Source organism: Eumetopias jubatus, unplaced genomic scaffold, assembly GCF_037043125.1.
Source record: "Eumetopias jubatus isolate StellerSeaLion01/CBP00866 unplaced genomic scaffold, mEumJub1_p1.0 scaffold_16, whole genome shotgun sequence".
Lineage (NCBI taxonomy): Eukaryota > Metazoa > Chordata > Mammalia > Carnivora > Otariidae > Eumetopias > Eumetopias jubatus.
In genome coordinates this window covers 47,186,417-47,212,464 of record NW_028274822.1, presented here as the reverse complement: position 1 = coordinate 47,212,464, position 26,048 = coordinate 47,186,417, and the positions used below count along the sequence as shown (strand labels likewise).

The 26,048-nt window shown below is 36.6% G+C and overlaps 1 protein-coding gene across 3 annotated transcripts; it reads left to right on the top strand.

Annotated features, from left to right (window-relative positions):
- The first annotated feature begins 35 nt into the window (after positions 1–35).
- Positions 36–26,048, top strand: IMPACT (impact RWD domain protein). Of its 3 annotated transcripts, none has more exons than XM_028098313.2 (11): positions 36–159; positions 1,250–1,378; positions 2,329–2,381; positions 3,750–3,812; positions 12,687–12,772; positions 14,704–14,826; positions 16,936–16,988; positions 19,061–19,134; positions 22,221–22,311; positions 23,965–24,099; positions 25,024–26,048. In XM_028098313.2, the coding sequence occupies exons 1-11, from the start codon at positions 124–126 to the stop codon at positions 25,090–25,092; spliced, it is 912 nt and encodes a 303-aa protein (XP_027954114.1). In that variant the 5' UTR covers positions 36–123; the 3' UTR covers positions 25,093–26,048. The 3 variants fall into 3 exon arrangements, with proteins under 3 accessions (XP_027954114.1, XP_027954113.1, XP_027954115.1); XM_028098312.2 differs by having other exon boundaries at positions 16,891–16,988; XM_028098314.2 differs by lacking the exon at positions 1,250–1,378 and having other exon boundaries at positions 16,891–16,988.

Below are 26,048 nucleotides of genomic sequence, written 5' to 3'. Positions count from 1 at the left end.
GGCCCGGGTTGCGGTTCCGGGTCGCACCGCGCCGCAGCCCGGGCTCCGCTCGCCGCCGCAGCGCCCCGCCCCCACGCTCCGGACCTGGGCTGGCGGCGGCTGCTCGGCCGCTCCCGGGGCCACATGGCTGAGGGGGACGCAGGGAGCGACCAGAGGCAGGTGAGGGCCCGGCGGGGCGCCGACCTCCAGGCTGGGCTCGGCGTCGCCTCGCCGCCCTGGGCCTCTTCCGCTGAGGGGCCCTCTGCCCGGGCCGTCCCCGTTCCCGCCGGCACCGTTCGGGCCGCCGGGCGCTCAGTTTGCTGCACCGCGTTCCATTTTATCTGCGCTTGTTCGCCGATCGCCGTCCGACCGGCCTCTCCCGAGGCTTCGGCAGGCTCGGCCCGCCTCGGACGGTGTCATCGTCAACCACCAGCACGCGACTGAGCAGCACCAGGCCCGAGACAGAAGTCCGGGTTCAGCTTTCTGCCCTGTCGCCGCTGGGTCACCTAGGACAAGCTACTTATGCTGGTTTCTGCCTTTGCAAAATGGGCAATGATAACACAGACCCTGGAATTCCTTGAGGGCCCCCTAGGTCTTACTCCTCTTGATACTGAGCTTTCCCCCGTGCGTGGCTCTTATGGGTGCTCTTAAAGCTTTTCCTGCTGGGTTGTGAGGACAAAATGAGATGATACAAAGTTGCATACTTTGCTTCCCATTTTCACCTTTAGATACTATTATTTTCCTTTTTTAACCCCAAACCAAAAGAATGATTTCTGAAATGTTTTTAGGGTTTGATTACCAAAAAAACAACAAAACAACCACCCAGCCCTGTGCCCTAATCCAAAACAAAACAAAACAAAACAAAAACTGAAGGAGATACTGAGTGGGAATATAGGGCTAGTAGGCAGCAACGCTACTGGGGAGTGGGAGTGAGGATTACCTGCTGGAAAAGGTGAAGCAGAGAATATGTGTTTATCTTTCCACTTGTAAGTCTTGCTATAGGGCACGGGAGTGCATATATATTTGGCTCAGTGGCGGCCAAAAGCACAGTGATGGAATAGCAAGGCTGGTAAGTCGTTGCTGTAGTATCCGGCAACCACCCATAGAGTAGAACACGGTGACCCGCTGCTAAGACCGTTTGGCAGTGTTCTTTCAGGGATCCTTCATCCAGGCTAGTGATGTTAAATGCAAATACTTTATAAAAGAGGAAAGAAAACTCAGGCTTTTAGGGCATGTACCTTCATTGACTTGTCCTCCCATCAACTTTCAGAATGAGGAAATTGAAGCAATGGCAGCTATCTATGGCGAGGAATGGTGTGTCATTGATGACTGTGCCAAAATATTTTGTATTAGAATTAGCGACGATATAGATGACCCCAAGTGGACACTTTGCTTGCAGGTATTTTTTTCCCCTTCTCTATAGCCATTTTCCAGTTACAACATGGACTCTATATGATTGACTAATACTGTATTCCTCTAAGTGACTATTGTGTGATTTCTAAATTGTCTTTTTTTGTTGTTGGCTTTTGTTAATGGTTGTCTAAGCATATGGGTAATTAAATCTCTGATCACTCCCAAGACATGCTTCAATTGATAGTCTCAATCTTTCCTATCCCAGTTATTTTAATTATTTGTAATGTACAGTGACAGGCTTGAGCTTCACTTCCTTTCATTGTCCTGTCCATTTAATAGGAGAGGGTCTAAACCTGGAAAGATGGCTAAATTTAAGAGGAGGAATAGGTTAGTAATTTAAAAGGCTTCATAAAGTAGGTACTTATTTCTTTATTAACTGAGAATCAGTTGTGGTTAAGATAAATAAGTGACAAGATAAGTGTGGCTTTCTGTATTAATATTTATTCTTTGATGACTGCATATACTTTCAACATAAAAGTTTCTGCCAGTGTTTGTTTTTATAATAATACTGATTTGAGAACAAGTGTGTATGTATTTAATGTGTTTAACAGTATTTAATAGGATTTTGGGGAGTATTTCTTCAGAAAATGCTCTAATGCCACTCTATTCATTTGGGGTTAGGGTATAATGCCCTGATTTCCGTTTTCTTTTCCTTTCATCTTTCTGCTCCCCACCCTTGTTTTCTAACTTTCATTGCTTGTATGCTTTCACTGCAAATAATGTGCTCTTTCTTAGAAAAATTGGCATCATTAACAACATATTTAATGTGTAGGTATAAATATGAGGAGGGCATTCTCTCCTGAGATTGAACAAAACAATGGTTTTGTTTTTTTAGTTTCACAAGTAAGAAATTTGTCCAGTGACTAACTTTATAAATACTGTTATTTTTGAGCCATGATGAAATATAAACAGATTTGTTTTTAAACTGCTTTACAGGTGATGCTACCAAATGAATACCCAGGAACAGCTCCACCTATTTATCAACTGAAGTAAGCTCATTTATATTTTTATAAAAAGATTGTACTTTTTAAAGACTATTTCTCTATCCTGTATATTGTGTTTATATAAAATACCTTCCTTATCAAAATATATATAGAAATTTAGAACACCTTCTGGACTTGGTATAGAGCATTTAAATAAAAAATTATATAAAAACACATTGCAGAATGTACTCAGTATCACAGGGTTAAGATAAGAGAGAATCACAGGGTTCACAGGGATAAAAATCACTACTGATTGTCTTTAGAGACAGGGAGAGAAATCTTTAGACAACCTGGTAATCTAGACTTTCTCCTAACCTGGTTCTGCTGACCTAGCCACAGTTCCTGGACATGCCTCTGCCTAAGACTGCTTGCCTTCCGGGAATTGCCCATGGTGCTTCTCCCTGCCCCTTGTTGTGGAAGAACCAGCTTCTTAGGAGCCCAAGTTTAATCTTAATGAGTCATGACCTGTTGATTGCAAGTAATCTTTGATCAGCTTTGCCCGCTTGGCCTATTAAGATGTATAAACTTGTGTGAACAGAATTCCATTAAGTCTCAATTAATTGAAATCTTTACCTACCAGTGGAATAATTTCTTGTGTTTTAAAACAGCAATAAAATTTGCTATTAATAATGGTTCTGTAATTTTTAATTTTTATTTATTGGAAATGATAAATATAATTTTAGAATGCTTGTAAACATAAATTCCCTCTTCAGGAAAAGTTAATATATATTTTTACAGTCATGTGGCAACCACTATCTTTGTTAAAGTTGTTTTTGAGACACTATTTTTTTTAAGATTTTTAAATTAATTATTTGTCAGAATGAGAGAGAGTGAGAAAGCATAAGCAGGGGGAGCAGCAAGCAGAGGGAGAAGCAGACTCCCCGCTGAGCAAGGAGCCCAATGCAGGACTTGATCCTAGGACCCTGGGATCATGACCTAAGCTGAAGGCAGTCACTTAACTGATCCACCCAGGTGCCCCCTGAGACACTATTTAGAAAAAATTGGGAACTCCTGACAGTGTAGCAAATATTGTGAATCTGGAAATTTGGTTTCTGGAACTTGTTCTGCCACTCATGTAAACCTGGACAGCTTTGTGATATCCAATGAACTCACCTCTGTTTTTTAAAACCATTTTTATTTGAATAATATTGGGGTTGTCTTTATCATGTTTCCTAGAAGGACAAAATGAGTTAATGCCAATGAAAGCATTTTGGAGCTGTATAGATTTGTACAATAGAGCTAATAATTATGTATTTTAATGAAAATAGATAATTTTTAAAAGTTAAATAATTTATAATTTAATCAGTAATTTCTGTTTGAGATACAAACACAATCCTTGAATAGTCTTCTTCATTGTGTTTTATTTAATCTTAGTGCTCCTTGGCTTAAAGGGCAAGAACGTGCAGATTTATCAAATAGCCTTGAGGAAATATATATGTAAGTAACAGGTGATTAAAAAAAATTCTATTTGTGATTTTATTGTGGGCTTTTGTTGTAACTGTAATATGTTAAGGCCTTTTCTAAACTTTTTGTTAAACTGCATTTCCATTAACAAAAAGGATGCATTTTTAAGGTCCTTGTAAGTTTGCTTATATAATATAATTTTATGTAGACATTTGATATGACTTCTACTTAGATACAAAAATACAGTAATAATTCAGAACTGATAGCTATAAAAACACCAGATTGTGAAAGTAAACTCAGAGATACTGCTCATGTTTGGGTATTTTCACAGGCTGTGTTGAATGAAACTGGTTATAGCAGAATCTTGTATTAGGTCATAAGAATGGGAGTCCCCTGTTGATATACTGTATTTTTCACTCTTTCATTCAATCAACAAATACTACATGGCAGGCACTGTACTAGGTCCTGGGTATATGTAGTTAGCAAAAACAGAAATGGTCCCTCTTTTGTGGCATTTTGAATTTATTGGTGGGAGAGAGATTACTCATAACATCGTAAAATGAATATAAAACTGCTGCTCTGATTAGCTTTGTAAAAGAAAGATATTAATACACAGTACTAACTGAGTTTGAAACAAGACCTGATCTAGTCTAGGAAGTCAGGGATGGCTTGTTTGACTTTAGAGCTGGGTTGGTGAGGGGAAGATAACTGGTGAAAGGCACACCATGTGCAAAGGCTCTATGTCAAGGAGCTTGGCTCATTTCAAGACACAAAGACTGGTGGTATGAAGTGGGAAGAGGAGGGGAGAAAAAGGAGCATGGTGAGAAAATGACCTGGTGAGATGAGCAGGGGCGGTCATGCGCAGTCTTGTAGGCCATGTTAAGGATCGTTGTCTTTGTCCTAAGACCCGAGGGAAGCAGAGGTTTCTAAGTGGCATGATGCCATGATAAAATTCTCATTTAGAAAACACCATTCTTTTTCTTTGTGGAGACCTGATTGGAAGGGAGCAAAAATAGACATGTGGGGTGTTGGTTAGGAGGCTAACGCAGTAGTCAAGAGAAGATGACTGTGATTTGAATTAATTATTGTGAGATATATTTTTATTATGTTAGTCACCATATAGTACATCATTAGTTTTTGATGTAGTGTTCCACGATTCATTGTTTGTGTAGAACACCCAGTGCTCCACGCAGGACGTGCCCTGCTTAATACCCATCATCGTGCTATTCCATCCCCCATCGCCCCTAAAACCCTCAGTTTGTTTCTCAGAGTCCATAGTCTCTCATGGTTCGTCTCCCCCTCCGATTTTCCCCCCTCCATTCTTCCCTTCCTATCTTCTTTTTTTTTTTTAACATATAATGTATTATTTGTTTCAGAGGTATTATGACATATATTAATTTAGTAAAATAAATAATGTTCTGGAATATCAGTTTTACTGTAATCCAGGAACTGGTAAAGATTGTCTTATATGTTCTAAGTGGCCACCCCATTTGTTACAGTGAGAGGACCCCCTTTGTATCTCTGGGATCTCAGCCAGGTTTCTTTTCCTCCCAAAATATTTAATTAAAATATGATAAGTCTTTATGGAATTGATTTCTGTTTATTCCCTCCTAGAGGAATTGTGGTCTTCCTTGAGTCCCCAGTTTTACACTTGACTCTGAAGGTAACCAAGAACTGGACATATCAATAAAGGATGACCCCATTTAGAGATTCCTGCACATATAAGTATTATTTATTTCCTCAAGTAAATGTTTTCTGATAACTTTCTCTAACTTTAGTGGTCACTCCAACTTTTATGCCCCCAACAAACTGCTTTCTTTAATCCTTCATTTATGCTTATTTACCAGTTTATCTCTCCCCTTAGAGTAGAGTAGGATAAATATACTGCAACTTTGTTCACCAATGATGTTGTAATTATACATCTTGTCATTTTTTTTTTAAGTTTTTTTTTTTTTTAATTTTTATTTGACAGAGAGAGATAGGAACACAAGCAGGGGGAGTGGGAGAGGGAGAAGCAGGCTTCCCACTGAGCAGGGAGCCCAGTGCGGGGCTCAATCCCAGGACCCTGGGATCATGACCTGAGCTGAAGGCAGACACTTAACAACTGAGCCACCCAGGCGCCCCTTTTATGGTCATTTTTTAGTTCTTATCTTACTTGACGTCTGGAACTTTTGCTGGTGTTGAAGTTCCTCTTTCTTGAAAATCTTCCCTTATTTGGGTTCTATCATGTTAATCATATTCATCAGTTAGATTTTTCTTCTACCTATGCACAATGTCATGTATTCAGAAATGGTTTCCCATCTGCCTTTTTTTTTTTATCCAAAAAGCTCCCCTTTTACCAAGAGATACCCTCCCATAGTACACAACCAACTTACTGTTTTCCCTAACTAGTTCAGTTGAGCTATTTGAGAATTAGGAAAGGTCAGAAATGACAGTTTGTTCAACAGAAGAATATGACTTATACTGTCTTGCTTTACTAAAAGTGCTTGAATAACCCCTCTCCAATGGCATTATTTGCACACGTGATCTAAATAAAAATACACACTTTATTTTTTTTAATTTTTATTTATTTATTTATTTATTTTTAAAGATTTTATTTACAGGGAGCCTGATGCAGGACTTGATTCCAGGACCCTGAGATCATGACCGGAGCTGAAGGCAGACACTTAACCAACTGAGCCACCCAGGCGCCCTAAACACTTTAAAAGTTTTTGTGACAGCCTTTAATATTTTTTCCATAATTCCAGCAGGGGGCAGCAAATTGAAAAATATTATTGGTCTTTGAAAATGAAACATGAGGTAAATGTATGAATATAGTTCTTAACGTTTATAGTCTCATTATATTCTAAATACTGTAACACTGTCAAGATTTTCATATTAGCATCATTTTGTATGCAAAATTTGATTTTTGCCTAGACAAGCAGATGAACTATGCTTTGTTTCCTCTTAGGTAGGAAAGGAAGAAGTCAGAAAACTAGCAGTTTTTCCAGTAAGCATTTATATTAGCATCATTTTGTATGTAAAATTTGATTTTTGCCTAGACAAGCAGGTGAAATATGGTTTTTTCCTCTTAGGTAGGAAAGGAAGAAGTCAGAAAACTAAGGTTTTCCAGTAAGCATTTATTGAGTATCTCTTATATGCTGACACTCTGTTAGGAGTTTGAAATTTAAAAATAAAGATAAATGTGTACCCATACAATACAATGACCTAATTATTGAGAGGTTTGAACCAAGTGCTGTAGTAGCATTTTTTTAGAGGTCTTAGCAACAAACTATCTCTGGGCATGTGGATGAGGTTGGAAAGGAGGGTTCCACTGTGAAGGAGACCTTTGAGCATGGTGTGTGCCAGGTAATCAAATGGGGAGAGGTTCTCTGGTAGAATGAACGGCATAGGCAAAGTAATGTGGGTGTGAAGCAACCTGGCATCTTTAGAGTTGAGCAAATAGTTTAAGATGCCAGCTATATAAATTAGGTAGTGATAAGAAGAAAGAACCTGCAAGTTGGGAAAGAAGTTCGGGCATTACCTTGTAGGCTCTAGGCATTTTACACCGGGGAGTGATGTAATTAGTTTTGTACAGCAATGTGAGAGATGGGCTGTGAGGGGTTTTGAGGGAAGGGCCACCACAGGAAGAGTGAGTCAGTAACTCAGGAGGGAGATGGTGGAGGCCTTTTTATGAAGGCAACAAGAAGGTGGATGGAGAAAAATGGTCAGTAAAGAAATACTGAAGAATATAAGCTAGGATTTGGTCATTGATTAGATGTAGATTAATTGGCTTATCATACCTTGTTTTTAGTGATATATTTTGTATGGATATTTTGAATATATGAAAATAAGTATGTTAAAGCAAAAGGTAAATGACATTTTAAAATACCTAGAACATCATAATAATTGCTGTTGTTTAGGAGAAAAGGAAATGGATTAACTTTTTTTTTTGTAGCATAGATTTTCCTCGCTATCTAAGAGTGGAGCATTCCTATGAACCCTTTCAAATGCCAAAATGGCATAAAGTAAAGAGTATCCCTCACTTTCTGAATGTTCAAGTTACACCACATCACTTTTATGAAAGACCTACTTTTGGTATAATAATGGCTGTTCTCGTAAAAGTGAAAATCCTCTTCAGGTTTCTTTTGGTTAGTGAAAACAGCTACCAATGTAGGTCTTTTGGAAAAGTGCAATGGCATAACACAAACTTTTGGTAAGTGGGGGAATACCTGCATCTCTCGCTTGCTCACTCTATCTATTACGTTTTCTTTATCCATTCATCTATCAGTGGACAGTTGGGCTGTTTCCATAATTTGGCTATTGTAAATAATGCTGCTATAAACATAGGGGTGCAGGTATCCCTCTGAATTAGTGTTTTTGTATTTTTTTGGTAAATACCCAGTAGTGTGATTACTGGATCATAGGGTAATTCTGTTAAATTTTTGAGGAACCTCCGTACTGTTTTCCAGAGCGGCTGCACCAGTTTGCATTCCCACCAACAGCACGGAAGGGTCCCTTTTTCTCCACATTCTCACCAACACTTGTTTCTTGTATTGTTGATTTTAGCCATTTTGACTTGTGAGGTAGTAATCTCATTGTAGTTTTGATTTGCATTTTCCTGATACTGAGTGATGTTGAACATCTTTTCATGTGTCTGTTGGCCATCTGGATGTCTTCTTTGGAGAAATGTCTGTTCACGTCTTTTCCCATTTTTAAATTAGATTATTTATTTTTGGGGTGTTGAGTTTTGTAAGTTCTTAATATATTTTAGATAGTAACCCTTTATCAGATACGTTATTTGCAAATATTTTCTCCCATTTCATAGGTTGCCTTTTAGTTTTGTTGACTATTTCTTCTGCTGTACAGAAGCTTTTTATTTTGATTTTAGCCCCAGGAGTTTATTTTTGCTTTTGTTTCCCTTGCCAGGAGAAAGTTTTAAATTTAATTCCAGTGTAGTTAACATACAATGTTATATTAGTTTCAGATATACAATACAGTGATTGAACAGTTCCATATATTACTCAGTGTTCATCAAGATAAGCGTACTCTTAATCCCCTTCACCTGTTTCACTCATCCCTCCACCCATCTCCCCTCTAGTAACCATCTGTTTGTTCTTTATAGTTAAGAGACTTTATTGATTTCTGTTTTTTTCCCCTTGTTCATTTATTTTGTTTCTTAAATTCCACATATGAGTGAAATCATATGGTATTTATCTTTCTCTAACTGGCTTCTTTTGCTTAGCATTATACTACCTAGATCCATCCATGTTATTGCAAACAGCAAGAGTTCATTCTTTTTTATGGCTAAATAATATTCCATTTTATATGTGAACCACATTTTCTTTATCCATTCATCTATTGATGGACACATCTGTTGTTTCCATAGTTTGGCTCTTGTAAATGATGCTGCAGTAAACATAGGGTGCATATATCCTTTCCAATTAGTGTTCTCATATTCTTTGGGTGAATACCCAGTAGTGTGATTCCTGGATTGTAGGGTAGTTCTATTTTTAATTTTTTGAGGAAGCTCCATACTGTTTTGCACAGTGGCTGCACCAGTTTGCATTCCCATCAGCAGCAGAATTTATTAAGGGCTAGGATGAGGATGTGGTTAATCAGTGAGCTGTGTAAGCACAGAAAGTTATTTCTTGAGTTTGCAAATGTGTTTCTCCGTGATTAGGCCATCTGTGTTTGCTAATTGTTGCTCATCAGAAGTTAGGCTCCTCCAATCCCACAGAGACTGGGAGAAAGGATGCCGTCTTCCTTAATTCAAAAGGATGGTTCCCAGGTGCTTGAGAAAGACATTCCTAGGTTGTAAAACTGACAAGAGTCTTCTAAAAATATGTCCATATATTCCTAAGGAGCAAGAAAAGAATTTATGACGACAAGTTTTCTAAAGAAAATGCACTGAGAAAGGGGAAATCAGGGCCTGGAGTCAGAAGTTCTGCCAATCTGAAGTTTAGCCAAGCTGAGGTTAAAGCTGTCTTGGTCAGGCTTCTAGAATCAGTTTTTGAAGTAATGTGACCTCTTTAAATCTGTTTTTTCATCTCTAAAATAAGGATGATAAAATAATATTGTTGTGAGGATTAAATGACATTATCTGTGCAATGTACATTAGTACCATGTAATAGCAACTCCTATTTTTGTTGTTATTAAAAGAATCATCTCATCCAATTTTGTCATTTTGAAAATGAGATGATGAGAACTCAGACAGATTGAATGATTTGTCTAAGGTCACACAACTTAGTGTATTTTAGTGAGTAGCTTTATCCTTAAATCAACAAGTATAAATATTAGAAAATTAAGATACAAAAGTAAGAGCCACAAGTAAAGGTAGAGCCACAAGTAACTTGACTTTGTTTTGCTCATTCTGGATTGGCTAATAGCCATTTAAGTATAGTCACTCACAAAATATCTCTATGAAAATCAGTTTTTAATCCAAGGTGGTCTTTCATTCAATTTGACACAAATTTTGTTCCAGACATTTTCTGTTTAGCTACTTTACCATGATATAATTTCATAAATAAAAGCTTAGCATCTCCCTCTATAATGAGTGGTTTTTAAATTTTGTGCCCAAGTCCTTAGGATTCAGCAGACTTCCTCCAGGACCAGTTGGGGGTGGGGTGTGAGGGAGATAGGCACAGGAAGGAGGACTCTCAGCTTTTGTCTGTTTTAGTTTGTTTCTGATTTTGTGAGAGATTTCATTACAGCGATGGCAAAAGTTTGAAAACCATCAAATCCTCATGGATAGTTAAAAATCTCAGAACAAACAGAAAACACAAATACAGCAATAACAACAACAAACAAAACAAAACAAAAAACCCCACCATTAGTGATGGAATTTGGGATTCCAAGGGAAAGAGTCATTTTCATTTTCCTCAGGAAACCTTTCACACCCACAGCAACTTCCTTCCACTGGATTTCAGTAAGTCTTGTTAAATGCTAGGGAAGAAGGAAGCATTCAGTAGCTGATGTTGGGCAGAAGTGCTATTGTACATTCTTCTGCAGGAAGCCATGGGCCAGTGGAGAGGAGATTTGGGAGTTAAGGTTTAATTTCTTCTTTATTATTTGGAAAAGTTACTTATTGTGAAAATTCTTCCAAGGTGTTTTCACAACCTCTCCAACAATTAATCTGATTTTGAATATATATTCAGAGGGATGATTTTCCTGGCTCAAAGGGTGGCATGAGGATTAAGTGAGATAACAAAGTGTTTTCTCTTTGTCTTCTGTATAGTAGGTGTCCACACTAGATAAACACTATATACTAGTATTACTATTTTTGGGGTGGTTGTGGGCAGAATTCAATAGAATGAGATTAGGAAATGGAGAGAATTACATACAAAAACATAAATTTATAAGGGTAATGATCACAAACACTGAGGCGAGGGACCTCATTTTCTCTTTGACTACCATACCCGCAGGGCTTGTGTGGAGATGAGGCCCTTGAAGATCTGTTGAGTGAATTAAGATTTCCTTGAAGAGAAACTGCCTCTGTAAAGTAACATGAGATGCTCTAAGTCTCTATTTTATAGATGAGGAAACAGACTCAGAGTTCAAGTGGCTTGCTTGCTGATGGTCACAGCTGCTGGATAGGAGAGTAATATGCAGTGGGCAAGCTGAGCTTTGGACTAAGTCCGCATTCACATCTGGCTCTGGGCTTGCTAACTGCTTCTAAGATTGTCTTAGATAAGTTAATTGATCTCTCTAGGTTTGTCTTCTCATTTGTACAATGGGGAAATAATGCCTGCTTCATTAGATAATCATGAGCATAAAATGTGTTGACACGTATAATGAACTTTGTGCTTTGTATGTACTCAATACTTTTCTCTGTCTATACCTCTGCATTTTTCATTGAGAAGAGAGGATAGAAGTGGGAATTGTTTAAAAGAAATTCAACTAACATTTTCAGATTTTTAAGACCTTTCCAGTTGACTTTTCCTCTCTCTAAGAATCTTAGGTTACCAGAGCACTTGGGGGATTGTTTAGCGCTAAGGAGTTATGGGTGAGATGAGGAGGATTTGAGGGTACAGAATTATTTGAGAACAATATTTTTTTCTTCTGTATGCTTGTTTTGAAAGTTTCCTTTGGTGAGTACTGATAAGTAGCATGATGAAGAGAGGTAGTGTTGGTTTCAAGGGGAACTTTCAGAGGAAAAAGGTAAGGTGTTGTTATGAAGTAGTATGGTGATTATTTAAACACACATAATGGAAACTTACCTAGAATTAGTGTCATTCCTTAAAGAGTAGACACCTGGGGCCTTTATTACTGTTGTCATCATTTAACATAATTCTCTGGACGTGAACCACGACATGTTCTTTTTCTCACTGACCCTTTGAGGTGGATTTAATTTATCTGAGATAGACATTTGGAACTAAAATGAATCAATTTGGGCAACAGTATTTTGTCAAAAACAAAATGTGAATATAATATTGTTAGTTGTCTTTTAAGTCTTCTAAATTTGTTCTCTGAGGCAGTTCCTCCAATGCTTTGCATTCTTCTTTGCGGAAATAATTATACCAAATGATAAATGTGCCAGATAAGTGGTTTGAAGTTGTTTAAAAAGTTTAAAAAAGCAAAGCAGTGATATCAATATTGCAACTGTATCTGCTGACAGAAGCTAAATCACATTTACATCTATCTACTTCATCCAATTCAAGTTCAGAAATTTTCTTGCCCTTCTTTGGTTGCAACTCTCCAGCTTATTTTAAGTAAGCAATGTTAATTTTGGAGCCAGTTGGAATTTTTAATGCTGTTGATATGAATAATCTGTATTAAATACCCCACAAATCTGTTTTTATAAATTCTTTTTTAAAAGGCATGGCTAAATTGCATGTAATTTCTTTGATTGTGAATATGTCTGTATTTTCTTGAATTTGAGAAGGAATTTTTTTTAAATAACAAATTTTTCCCCTGAATTTTGTTTAGACAGAATATTGGTGAAAGCATTCTTTACCTGTGGGTGGAAAAAATAAGAGATGTTCTAATACAAAAATCTCAGATGACAGAACCAGGTAGGATTGAAAAATATTATTAATGCTCTTTTAACTTAATAGTAATTAAATTTCCATGTAGATATTGTAAGTGAAATTTTTAATGAAAATCTGTTCTGTTTTATGGTTTAAATGTGATAAAATACAAGTTTCTCTGGAAAGTTCATTTACTCATGTAATTATGGTTATTTCATTCTATATGGTTTTAGGCTCTTTGGTTTCATATTATATCCTTACAGAAATAGATTTTATGGTTAAAGAATTTGGGTCTAAAATTTCTGCTTTCTTTGGCTATTAAGGTAAAGTGAACCATGTAACATTCTTCATGAATTACTGGAGTACATCAATTAGACATTAGCTTCAAATGAGTGAAGTGTCTATGGAAAAAGACCTTTGGAAAATACACTGAACTGATATTTAGAATATAAAAATTTACTTTGAAAATGTATTTTTAAATTGAGATATAATTCACATGCCATAATTATTCATCCTTTAAAAATGTATAATTCAGTAGTTTTTAGTATATTCCAAAGTTGTACACCCATTACTACTATCTAATTTCAAGACATTTGAAAACCAATATTTTGCCCTATTGTTCTTTCATTGAATCATCATATGACAATGTGGAAATTTCTAATATTTTATTGTTACCACTGATAGAATTGTTTTCAATCTGAGAAAGAGATTTTTTAAAAACAAACCAATTGTTTAGGACTCCCTTAGCAAAATCAGTATACATTTAAAGTTGATAGTAGTATATACTTTTTCAGAGCATTTAACTTTTCTATAGAAGCAGATTTTTTATTGCTTCCATTAACATCTAAGAGATAAATGGTAAGAAGATGTTCTGTCCATGTGACAATCTTTTTTGAAGTATTTTCCTTAACTTTGATGATTCATGTTCTGATTTTGTAGCATTTCAGGGCACTGATAGGAAAAGTAGTCTCAAAACAGAATTGATTTTTGCCAATCTACCATTCTAGAGTGTAGGATAATTGCAAAAATGGAATGTATACCAGTAAAAATTTAGGACTCCAAAAAGCTTGGGATCACTCAACTCAGGAAATTTTAAAAATTATAGATACTAAAAATAATATTTTTCCCTTTTTCATCTATAGCCACAATATAGTTTAGCCACTCTCCAAATTTTAGAGTTATTGATTTTTGTTGTATAATTTATAATTATACTTCTTAGAAATTTTGTTTGGAATTTTTCTTATCAAAATTGTTTTTGTAGACTTCATGCTAAAATGGAGGGTTTTGTAGTTCTGAAGAACTAATAAGGCTGCAAGCTAGTGATCAAGATATCTCATGAGAATTTTCCACTCCAGGGCACCCACTTGATACGTAATTTATTTTGATTTTACTGTTAATCTTCAATACAAATTTATTATTTTGTATCTTTTTTCTGCTCTAGAAATACTAAATTTTAAAGTGATTAAATGCAACTATTTACAATTTTTAAAAATTCTGAACTAATTTTAGACTTACAGAAAAGTTACAAAAAGTTTCTTCTTTCCCTCACTGAATTGGAATTATGTTGTGAGGAACAGATGTCTTTTCTCTGTTTATTTTTTTGATTATTTATTTATATCAGTATGAACTCATGTGTATTATTTTATTCTGTGGGTTAAAATTCCATACTATCATTATTTTGTTGCTCAAATTATTCTAGGTTTCACCTTTAGGATCTCGTTCAGGTAAACACCTATATTCTTTTTATAAGCTTACCACTCCTTTTTTTTTTTTTTGAGCATTTCTTTACTCCCTGGAATCGTAAGATGTTCCAGGCTCATCTTTTCTTTCCCTTGCTCCAACCTTGGAATCAGCTACTTCTCATAAAAGTCCTGTTCCTTCTATTGAAGAATGGTATTTAGAGATCAAGACCAACAAGTTTTTAGGTAGAATTCCTTACTCTTAGAGTTCACTGATGATACCTCATATCCACATAGGCCCCGATGTAAAGAAGAAAACTGAAGAGGAAGATGTAGAATGTGAAGATGATCTCATTTTAGCATGTCAACCAGAAACTCCCGCTAAAGCATTGGATTTTGATATCAGTGAAAATCGAACAGGTATAATGTTACTAACTAGTTTCTTTTGAGGAGAGTGGGATAGCAGTATTATGTATTGTTTTTTGAAATGGTATAGAAATGTAGTAAACTCTCACATGTTAAGAAATAGTTATTAATTTGCAGAGAATTATTTTTTTCCTGCCTGCTGGCCATTTTGGTGTTTGCTGGGTCTGTCAGAATGGTGAGGAAAAAGGAAATTTCTCCCTCTCTCCACCCTTTTTTTGGTGTGTGTGTGACTTTCTAGAGTTTTGAATTAATGATGGGAGAAACTGAAACTAAGAAAAGCTGTGTTAATGTTTTCAATTCACATTCTGTTTTTATTATTTCTATTTTGAAATCCTCAGCTGTCTCCTGATGTTGCAGAGTTAAATTTTAGTCTGTGCTCACAAATATAAATATAATAATTGAAAGTGCAACCACTGAATCAAAGCCAGTAAAATGCCTTTAAAATTTTAGTTTTTGCTTAAGCAAATTTGTTCCATAATCTAGTAGTATTCAGCTTATGAATAGATTGATGTGATAAATCAGCTCTATGTTGTGATCAGACAGTATCTTCCATTTTAGTATCTTAAAATTTTGAATAATAGCATCAGTTTTCTCAAGTCTTTTACAAAAACATGATAGACCAGAGGAAACGTTCATTCTCTTTGAAGGTAAGGAGTTTCCTATGCATTATACAGTAGATTTTAATTAATTAATTTTTAATTTTTTTTTTAAAGATTTTATTTATTTGTGAGAAAGAGAGCGAGCATGAGCAGGGGGCGGGGCAGAAGGAGAAGCAGACTCTCCGCTAAGCAGAGGGACAGGGAGCAGAGGAACAGGGAGCCCAGTGCGGGGCCCACTCCATCCTAAAACCCTGAGATCACCACCGGAGCCGAGGGCAGGCGCTTAACCAGCTGAGCCACCCAGGCGCCCCTACACAGGAGCTTTTAAACAATACTGTGAAGTTTTAAAGTTCTTGCATGATATTTCAGGACTAGCAAGGGGATACACAAGAGGAAGAGTGGGGGAGAAGACCCAGGACTCCTACTCCTACTTTAGTCTCACGTTTTATTCATGTATATATTTGTGGATTTGTCATAAGATTTCTTTTGGGAAACAGGATCCACTATTAAAAGAATAAGAGTGAAAATCGTAGTCACAATAAATAGTATCTGGTTCCTGTTGACCTCAGTACTTCCCTAGCAGAGTGGTCACAGTTTGTTTCAAGAAGAGGGCACTCTCAGAAGAAAGGCAAAATCGTGCATAAACCTGGTTTCTTGTCCTAGTTCTGCCACAAACAAATGCAGTGAGTTTGGACAAGTTGTTTAAAGCTGTCAAGGAATATTTTTACAAGTATTGGTTGAAGTAGTTCATTAATTGTAAGGCAAGCTGACTTGGTAAGATTAAACAGATCAGTGAATAGAAGTAGGAAACCATTTCAGTTCTTTTTCCTGAATAACTTTAGATCCTGAATGAGACAGATGTAGCAGCCAGAGTGGTTGGTAAATTAGTGGTTCTTAAACTTGTTTAAGAAGCAGAATAACTCAAAATCATGATACTCCTTAGAATACCAATTTAGTATATCCTTGAAATATTCAATCCTATGAAGTAGGAACAGTTCTATTAGTAGAAGATGTTACATTACAGCTATACAAAATAAAGTCCTAGGTTTCCCAACCCAGAAGTCCATTAACAGAATGGATAAACAAATTATGCTATATTAGCAGCTGACAGTGTTTTTGGTCTCAGGACCTTTTATACTCCTAAAACTTAATTATTGTACAATTTATACTACCGCAACAGCCCAGGATTTCAGTCCTAACCTACCACTGGGTGACCTTGGCAGGTGAAAATCATTTCTAGGTCAGGTAGTCTAATCTTATTTACAATCTCTTTGGAAACTTTTTGCTTAAAATTATAATTTATAATAGCTATTAATGGCGATTGGGGTTGATTTGCCATATAATTTATATCTCTTTCCCAGCTCCTTTCCCCACCCTCTGCCCACACCATTGTCAATTTTTCAGTGTTTGGATGTAGGAATTCTAAAGATAAAAGTAATATAATTCTTTAAATTTATAGAAATAGAAGAATTACCTCCGATTGATCATGGCATTCCTATTACAGACCGAAGAAGTACTTTTCAGGCGCACTTGGCTCCAGTAGTTTGTCCCAAACAGGTAAAGTTACTATGTCCAGCTCACTTTGATATTGTTTTACCCAAGTAATTCAAGTAAATGGTTTTGCAGTAATATCCTTGTTTTTGCTATTGTGTTTAATTTTCATGTAATATAAATTTTTTTTGCTCATTTCCTACCCCCAAATGGGAGATTTGTATTTTTTCTATATGTTACCACTTTCAAAATTATATCTAAATTCTAGTTAGGGCTTAATCCTATAATGGATTTTCAAACAAGAAAAACCCATTGGGTGGAAAATTATGATGCTTAATAGCTTGTTAAAAGGAATTATTTGTCCTGTTGCGTGGGAGTTCTGCAAAACTGAGTGGGTTTCATTGATGCCCAGGGAAGGGGACAGTGGACAGACTGAGATCAGAGTCTTCTTGACCTGAATTCCTTTTCCTTTCTGCCTTCTGACCTTCGGTGACCTGACTCCCACCCAAGGATATCAAATGGGAGACTTTTCATTCACAAACTGTAACAACCTATAAAGTTAAATTAACGACAACAAAAGTGTCATTAATTTAGCATAGGTTTTAATCATTAGTTTCTTCCCTTTGGTCTCTGCAGCTCCTCTACTCTAAACTCTTCTAAGCCCCGACCTACAGGGCTACAGTTCTTTGTACCAGGCTACCCTTTTATTCTCTTCTGGTCTCTGGAAGAGGAAATTCTTCTCTGCGTTGACTTGTGGTCAAGATAACAGCTTTTGGTGCAGGCTTCTGGCTCTTTCTCTCAGCAACTCTATTTTGTCCTGGGCTGTTGCCCATAATCTTGTTGCCAGGGTCCTCATTAGACATTCTGTTCTGGATCTGTTCATCCTGGATCCTCTTTCTTTTTCTGATTATAGTCACTTAGAGGATCATAATTTGTGAGAGCTAAAATAAATCTTAGAGGTCGTTGTCTGCTTTATTGATCAGGAATCTGAGAACCTGAAAGATTAAAAAATGATAAACACCAGACTGCATAGTTTCTGATTCAAATTGATCTCCGTGGCTGCAGCTCCGTCTTTCCTACCTCCAGGATTTCTTCTGTATTCTTTGCCTGTTACCTTTCTGAAAGGTCTGGCCGTGTGTCACTATCCCCAACCCCCAGTCTTTGCTTATTTCCATTGTCTACAAGGAAAAACCTGAACTCATTATACAAGGCCCTTTGTGATAGGACCCTAGCTTTATTATTCCTGATACAATGTCTTTTGTCTTCTCATTCAAACTCTAAATAGTTTCTACATAAAACTATTGGTCACTTCCAGAACCTTTCTCTTTTATGTCCCTGGTTGGGTTACCAGATAAAATACAGGATACCTAGTTAAATTGGAATTTCAGATAAACATTATTGTATGGGACATACTAATAATAAAAAAAATTATTTGTGGTTTATCTGAAATTCCAATCTAACTGAGCATCCTTTATGTTTTATTTGCTAAATCTGATAGATTTGCGCACATAGTTTCCTCTGAATGGAATGGTTTCTTCCTGCCCCACCCCTTTCTTCCCTTTTGATGCAAAAGAGATTGCCACTCATCTTTCACGACCTGGCTCATGTTACCGCCTCTACAAACCTTATATGACTCCCAGAGAGAGTTTCAGTCTTACATTTGGAACATGCCATTATTTTGTATCTGTCACATTGGATACATTAAACCTGGCAAATTTTCGGAGCTCATTTTAAAAAATCGTCATATTTACATTTAAAATTTTGTAGATGGGGAAAAAATTTTCATATATAAGTCCCTACGATATGTTTAGTGCTCAAATATTTGTTGATATTTGGTGCTCAAAAATACCAGGTCTGGAGGCCAGCCTGACCTCTCTCCATCAGCTCCAGTAAAGCCTTGCCTGCGCCTTTGAAGAAAAAAAAAATACCAGGTCTGTAATTTTCATACCAATTAAGAGTACCAGTTTTTGCCTCTAAAATGAGAAAACTTTGGAAATGGCTATTTCAGAGTGTAGTGGATTCTTTAAGTCACTATTTCAGTACAACAGTATTTATATCAATATGCTTTAAGATATTTTTCTAGCATTTATTTATAAAACAAAAAGTGTACATTATTTTATATTACTGCTGTTTTTAAGGTGAAAATGGTTCTTGCCAAATTGTATGAGAATAAGAAAATAGCTAGTGCCACCCACAACATCTATGCATACCGGTGAGTGATCATCACAATTTTAGGAATGTTCCATTTGTAAAGAATGGGGGAAACTGATGCATGGTTTTTAAAAATAACAACTATTATGTGGGGTTTTTTCCTCTATAAAACGAATGATCATATTTAGAATATTTGGAAGCTGCAGAAAAGAAAAAAAAAGAATTTGGAGGGGAAATCGGCCATTGTCTGCCATTAAATGTAACTGATAATAATTTGATATATTTTTGATAATGTATCTGTACATTTTCTTTCTCTCTTCTATGCAGTGTTTATTTTTTCAATGCATTACCCTATTATCCTGTTTCTTTCTTAACAAAACCATTTTTCCATGTTGTTATAATTGCTTTATAAACATTGTAATGGCAGTGTAATATTTCTTTGAGGCTCTATACCATTATTTACTTAACCATTTACTTTTTGTTCAGTTTTTCATGTTTTTCACTATTGTAGAAAATAGTCCTGTGAACACCATTTTTATTCGTTTTAGATTATTTACTCAGGATAGGTTCTGGTTACTTCAGATTCTTTTTTGAAATGAAATGGACGTATAATTTAAAAAGAAGAAAGAATAGATTCCTAGAAGTAGAATTCAAAAAGTATGAACATTTTTGAAACTCTTGATACATACTGCCAAATTTTTTCCAGAGTTTTTCTTTTAAACCAATTTATACTCCCATTAGCAGTAAATTAAGCGTGCTTTTCACTATATGCCTTTTAGTTTTGAATACTAAGGTTTTATACAAATCTTTGCTGTTGTGTTAGTAAAGAGAGGAAGGGCATATTTCTAAATATGCAAATTAGTACAGACTTAAAAGAACAGAGTTCAGAACTGAAATGAATCAGAACATAAACATAAGAGATTTAGTGCAAATTTAAAATGTGATTGAGAATATTGGTAAAACCTAGGCTATCTGAAACTCAGGAAACAACAACAAAAAAGATCCATCACTTTGGATAGGTGAGTTTTTAATACTACTAAGTCATATTACTTTAAGTGCCAAAACTTACAAAAGACTATTTGTTATATAATTCCCTACTTACTGGAGTATTGCTGGGCAGAATCTCGATGTTTTCTTTATGGGTTAGGGTCATTAATATAAAAATGAGGGATTAGAGTGTGCTTGCTCTCTGTGATTAGAATGTGCTGTGAAAGTATTAATAGCTGTTCGTTCATGCCATGTGTTTATTGAGTGCGTTCTCTGTGCCAAATGCATTACGAAAGTTAATTCTGATTATTTCGGCAATTCTGCCCCTGTAAAAAGCTTAACTTTTTCAAGATCACATGGTTGTTAAGGGGTAGACCTGAGTTTGATAAACTAATTTCATTTATCTCTAGTTTATGCCTACATGGCTATGTGGCTGCACCTTCAACAATCGCTGGCCATAATATTGATCTTAAATTATCAAAAAATTAGATAATATACCGGATATTCAATTTCAGGCCCCACATTGTGGGGTTTTTAAGTTCTGGTGAGTATTTTTATAGTTTTGCATATTAATAGGTGATGAGCCATCACTTCTCACAAATTTCAGCATGACTACATGTAGCAGCCCATTTACCTCACTCCTTTATAACTGACACCTGGGAATGAAAGAGCTAGCTTGCCAGAATTGTGTGTCACCCAAGAGTAAACAGGCAGCGTGGCGGCTTGAAGGACCCCAGTGGAAATAAAATAAAGGACCTTTATTTGGTAGAAAGACTTTGTGTTGTGTATTTTGAATGCTTAGGATCCTTTTAAGGTGACTTCCTGGTTCTGGGGCTGTGTTCCTGCTTTGGAGTTAAGGGGCACTCTTCAGACTACTGGCACACACAGCTGTGGGATATACTGCATCATTATCTTCCTGGCATGTGAGGAAAAAGTGAAAATGTCTGTGGGATTTCATTTTTTTAAAAACCTAATAGTATTGATTTATAACTAAAATTTTCTTCATTGGTTCCATAAAATTACAGTGTTAGATTATAATTACAGTCCTAATATAAACCAACTGCTGACTCCTTTTTGCCTTAAATTTGCCATATCAAATGTCTAGTAGTACTATGTTTTCTTGGAACAAGATCAACTCTAAATAATAACAGAGCCTCGTCATTGTAGGTAGGCTGTAAATATTTATTGAGTGAATGAATGGAAAGATGGACTGAAGGATGAACGAGTGAATGAATGAATATGATTGTTATGCTAAATATCAATATATAATAAATATATGAATATGTTTGTTATAATTGACGTAGGCATATAGATATGGTAGTACCTGGCTTTTTATAGCCCCAGCTGTAAAGATATTTTTGGTGCATCTGCCTCGTCCTAGACGGTGTCATCTGTAGGGGCCTAAGAAATCCACTAGACGGCACGCCTTACCTGGCACTGTTTGCTTTTTATATCTCACGCTTCCTTGCCATGCTTATTCTGCTCCAGTGTAGCCCTACGTTATTATTCCAAATGCAAACTTTCTAGATAATTTAAATAGGTAAATACCATGATTTATCTCTGATACTGATAACCAACCAGGGGAAAAGTTATAGAGAAAATAAATCTTACAATTCTTAGAATGGGGAGGATAGAAAAATGTTCGATGGCTAGAGTAAGATGTGAGGAAAGTATAAAATGTTCATTTATGTTGATTTTATCACCTCCATCTTTTATATACTTTTTGTCTCACTAGCTCTAAGGCTCTTTAAAGACAGGAGTAAGCCACTTATTTCTTGTGTATCGTTTCATGGTGCCTACGATGTATAATGCTTCTCCACAATGGATTCTCAATAAATGTTCTTCAGTGACTGCTCTCTGTAACCTTATAGCTTCAAGGTTAGATGGAGTATCAGATGTATAAACTCACCTCCCCATAATCATAGCATTTCTGATTTAAAGGAGGCATCCTTGATGCCTAGCCTTCCCAAATACAAACAATGAAACATACTGAATAATGAATCATCAATGAAAATATGTCTAATGTATAGTTCAAGAAGAATTTTTTTTGGGCAAATATGCTGATTTTGGAAGTACATTGACTGCAACAAGTATGAAGGTGTAACTCTTCGTGCAGTATTTTGGGGTTTCAAAGTGTAACACTGTTCTGTGTCTTTCTAGAATATATTGTGAGGATAAACAGACCTTCTTACAGGACTGTGAAGACGATGGGGAGACAGCAGCCGGTGGACGCCTGCTCCATCTCATGGAGGTAAGTGTAAGTTAAACCCTGTTGGTCCTCTGCTCTGAGCCCTAAAACTTTTCAGTGAAACAGAGCTCCATTTAGGAATAAGTACATCCATTAGGCTATGTAACGTGAAGTGTATTTGGATTAAGTTTTAAACACTGATTGAGAGAAACTTGTAACCACTTGATATGGGCAGAAAGCACAGGGTTAATAACAAGTGCTGGGCTTTGAAGCCCTGTCTGTCCTAGATGGTAGATTATCTTCAGCTCCGGAAGAGTATCTCTGTTTTGTTTTTTGACAGTGTCCTCCCTCTGTTTCCTCTGTTCTGTCTCTGTGCAATTCCTGTTAGTTGGGTGCTATTGGACCATCCAGATAGACCCAGATTGTTGCTTTTTTTTTTAAGTTGTCCATCTCATCATCTTTTGTTTTAAGACATTTTCTTGCCTGTCTTCCAAGATTTCCATTGAATTTTTAAAAAGGTTTAACAATCATGTATTTAGGTTTTAAGAATTCTTTTTTCTTGGGGCACCTGCCTGGCTCAGTCAGAAAGGCATGCAACTCTTAACCTCAGGGTCATGGGTTCGAGCCCCACATTGGGTGTAGAGATTACTTAAATACATAAACGTTAAAAAAAAAAAAGAAAAAAGAGTTCATCTCTGTTTTTCCTTTTTTACAGTGTACTGTTTTGACTTCATGGAGCAGTATCTTCTAAAATTTCTGAGTATGCTAATTAGAGTTTCTTCTTTTTTCTTTTTTAAGATATTCTCTCCTTTAAATTTTTCCTGGTCCATTTTAGTTTGTTTATCTTGTCCTTTCTTTTTCATGCTGCTGGATTTTCTTAATCTGTATGGTGTTCACTGTCCATTATTTTTAAGAATGCCTTGTTTTTTTTCCTAAGGTAGTTGCTGTAGTTTCTTCTATTACTCTTTGTGGAGGTTTGTTTTCTAAACAGGCCATTCGAGGCACCTGGGTGGCTCAGTCGTTAAGTGTCTGCCCTTGGCTCAGGTTATGATCCCAGGGTCCTGGGATCCAGCCCCGCATCGGGCTGTCTGCTAAGTGGGGAGCCTGCTTCTCCCTCTCCCTCTGCCTGCCGCTCTGCCTACTTGTGCTCGCTCTCTCTCTAATAAATAAATAAAATATTTTTAAAAAAATAGGCCATTCCCTTGATAGGAAGGAACTCTGTGTGTGGTTAGGCCTGTAGACTGGTGGGCTTCATGTTAAGAGCAGCATTTGACAGATGTCAAACTGAGGAAGACCTTGCTGGTAGGCACCAGCAATTACTCATGCAGCCCCAGTTCTTTCCAGTGGTTTGTTCAGAAGCAGGTTTTGGTTGTTGTTTGGCTTAGGGGCAAAATCTGCTTAAACTGAGCTATTCTGGTTGAATTCATGAAGAACTAGAACCCTACCTGCATGATCTCCCTTTCACTCTACCCGGTTGCCCCAAAATTTGGAATTTGAGGACACTGTGGAGCAGTTTGATTTGTAAATTCCCTTCTCATTCTAATATTCTATCACCTGAATGTTAGGAATCTGACTCTGCTCACTCGTGTGGTTCTGCCATTAAAGTCACGGGGAAATGTTATGTGCAGTTTTGTATATGGGTTATTTCATTCTCCTTTAAAACTTGAATTTGTACATGTCTACGTGTGTATCTAATTATGTTTCTGAAAATAACAGATTTTGAATGTGAGAAATGTCATGGTGGTAGTATCACGCTGGTATGGAGGAATCCTACTAGGACCAGATCGCTTTAAACATATCAACAACTGTGCCAGAAACATACTAGTGGAGAGGAACTACACAAATTCACCGGTGAGTGGTTATTGTGATTATATAAGAGTTTCTCACCACTGCCTATGAAAAAAAAAAGACAAAAAATTAAGAATGAATCAAAATGTTTGGGGGCGCCTGGGTGTCTCAGTCAGTTGAGCATCTGCCTTCAGCTCAGGTCATGATCCCAGAGTCCTGGGATCAAGCCCCAGGTCGGGCTCCCTGCTCAGCAGGGAGCCTGCTTCTCTCTCTCCCTCTGCCCCTCCCTCCCACGCACGTGCACTCTCTCTGTAATAAATGAATAAAATCTTCAAAAAAAAAAAGAATGTGGCGCATTAGAAATACCTTTGGACTAGGAAATGTAGACTTAGGTTCTATTCAGAACAGTGTGACTGGCCCGTTAGTTGTGTGACCTTGGGCAGATCACTTCATCTCTTTGAACCCTAATTTCATAGATTCATACAGAGTTTTATAAAACTCTTAAAGACCAATTAATTTTCACTCCCTAAAATTGAGGCCGGGAGAGGTTGTGTAATTCATGCTACAGTGAACTAGATGTTCTTTAAATGTGTTTAAAATTCTAGCATTCTCTGTTAGTGTCAGAGCACCTTCCCTCTCCCCTGGCATGCACTGGGATGCCTGCCTTTATACTTAAAATAAATTTTTTTGTTTCATATTTTATAGGCATGTTTATTTTATTTAAAGTTTGCTGCCTTCCTTTGGAAAGTGAACAATAGATTAATATCCAAATTATTCAAATGTAAATCTGTTAGATAAGTGTTTTCCTTGACTATCCTTGATTATTTTAGAAATATTGAAATAGACTATAAGTAAAAGTGCTCTATAAAACAGAAAGATGATACATATGGAAGTATTATACATATTCCATATGATTAGACTAAAGTTTCCTAAGCCAGTATCTTCATATAAAAGGGGAGATACTACATTGATTTATGTCTTTTTTAGGAGGAATCATCTAAGGCTTTGGGAAAGAACAAAAAAGTAAGAAAAGACAAGAAGAGGAGTGAACATTAATACCTAAAATTATACGACAGGTTAATTTGCCTATCATTGTTCACAAATTCCACGGTCATCAGGGAATATTGTGCAGAGAGAGGATCCTGGACTGCTCAAGTCAGCCAACCCATTGTGGACACCAGCGTTATCTTTTCTTCTTTGGTTATATCATCTGCCAAAAATAGAGAACTTGTGATATATTCATGTGTATTTCAGGCTGATTCAGAAGAATTAATTTGAACTTAATTGCCACTTCATCTAATTTGAGGAAGGTAACAGTTGCCGAGGGCAGTACCTGAATTAACTGTCCATTTCAGTACATGTCAAGTGCCTTTGTTAGGTGGGGAAGAAATGTCTTGAGAGGAGTATAAATACCTGATATCTTGTCATCGGGATTCTCATTACGTTAAATGAATATTGCCTTTTACTGCTCTTTATGGCTTATTTGGAATTGGAGCTCATTGCAGATTGATCTTGGAGAGTTTCTTCTTGTGATTTTGATTCACAGTAAGTCACCTTTCATTTTATAGGGTTCATCATTGAGTAGTGATTAAGCAAAAATCCAGGAGTATCCATCTGCAGTTACATGCTGAAGTGATAATTCATCTGCCATATTTGTTAGCATAAGTGTTATGCTTTGGTTTTTGTTGCATATTGGTGATTGTGAAATTTCAAAATGTGATTTTCTAGCCTCTACTTTTTTTCTTTAATTCTTGTAATGTAAAGCGGTAGATATGGAGTGTCAGTAGTCTTCTCCCACCCCTGAAATGTGTTAGTGTAATAATTCTGTTTTTGGTGTTTTTTTTTTTTTTAACATCCTGGAAGTACCTTTCTCGTGATCTTCATTAAGGAATTAGGACGATGCTAGAAGCTCTGCCGCAGTTAATGAGGCATTTATAGAAGGGGATAGAGGTGGGAAAACCACACTGGTGTGGGGCCGGGGCACATCATCAGGTAGTTATGTAAATGTGGTG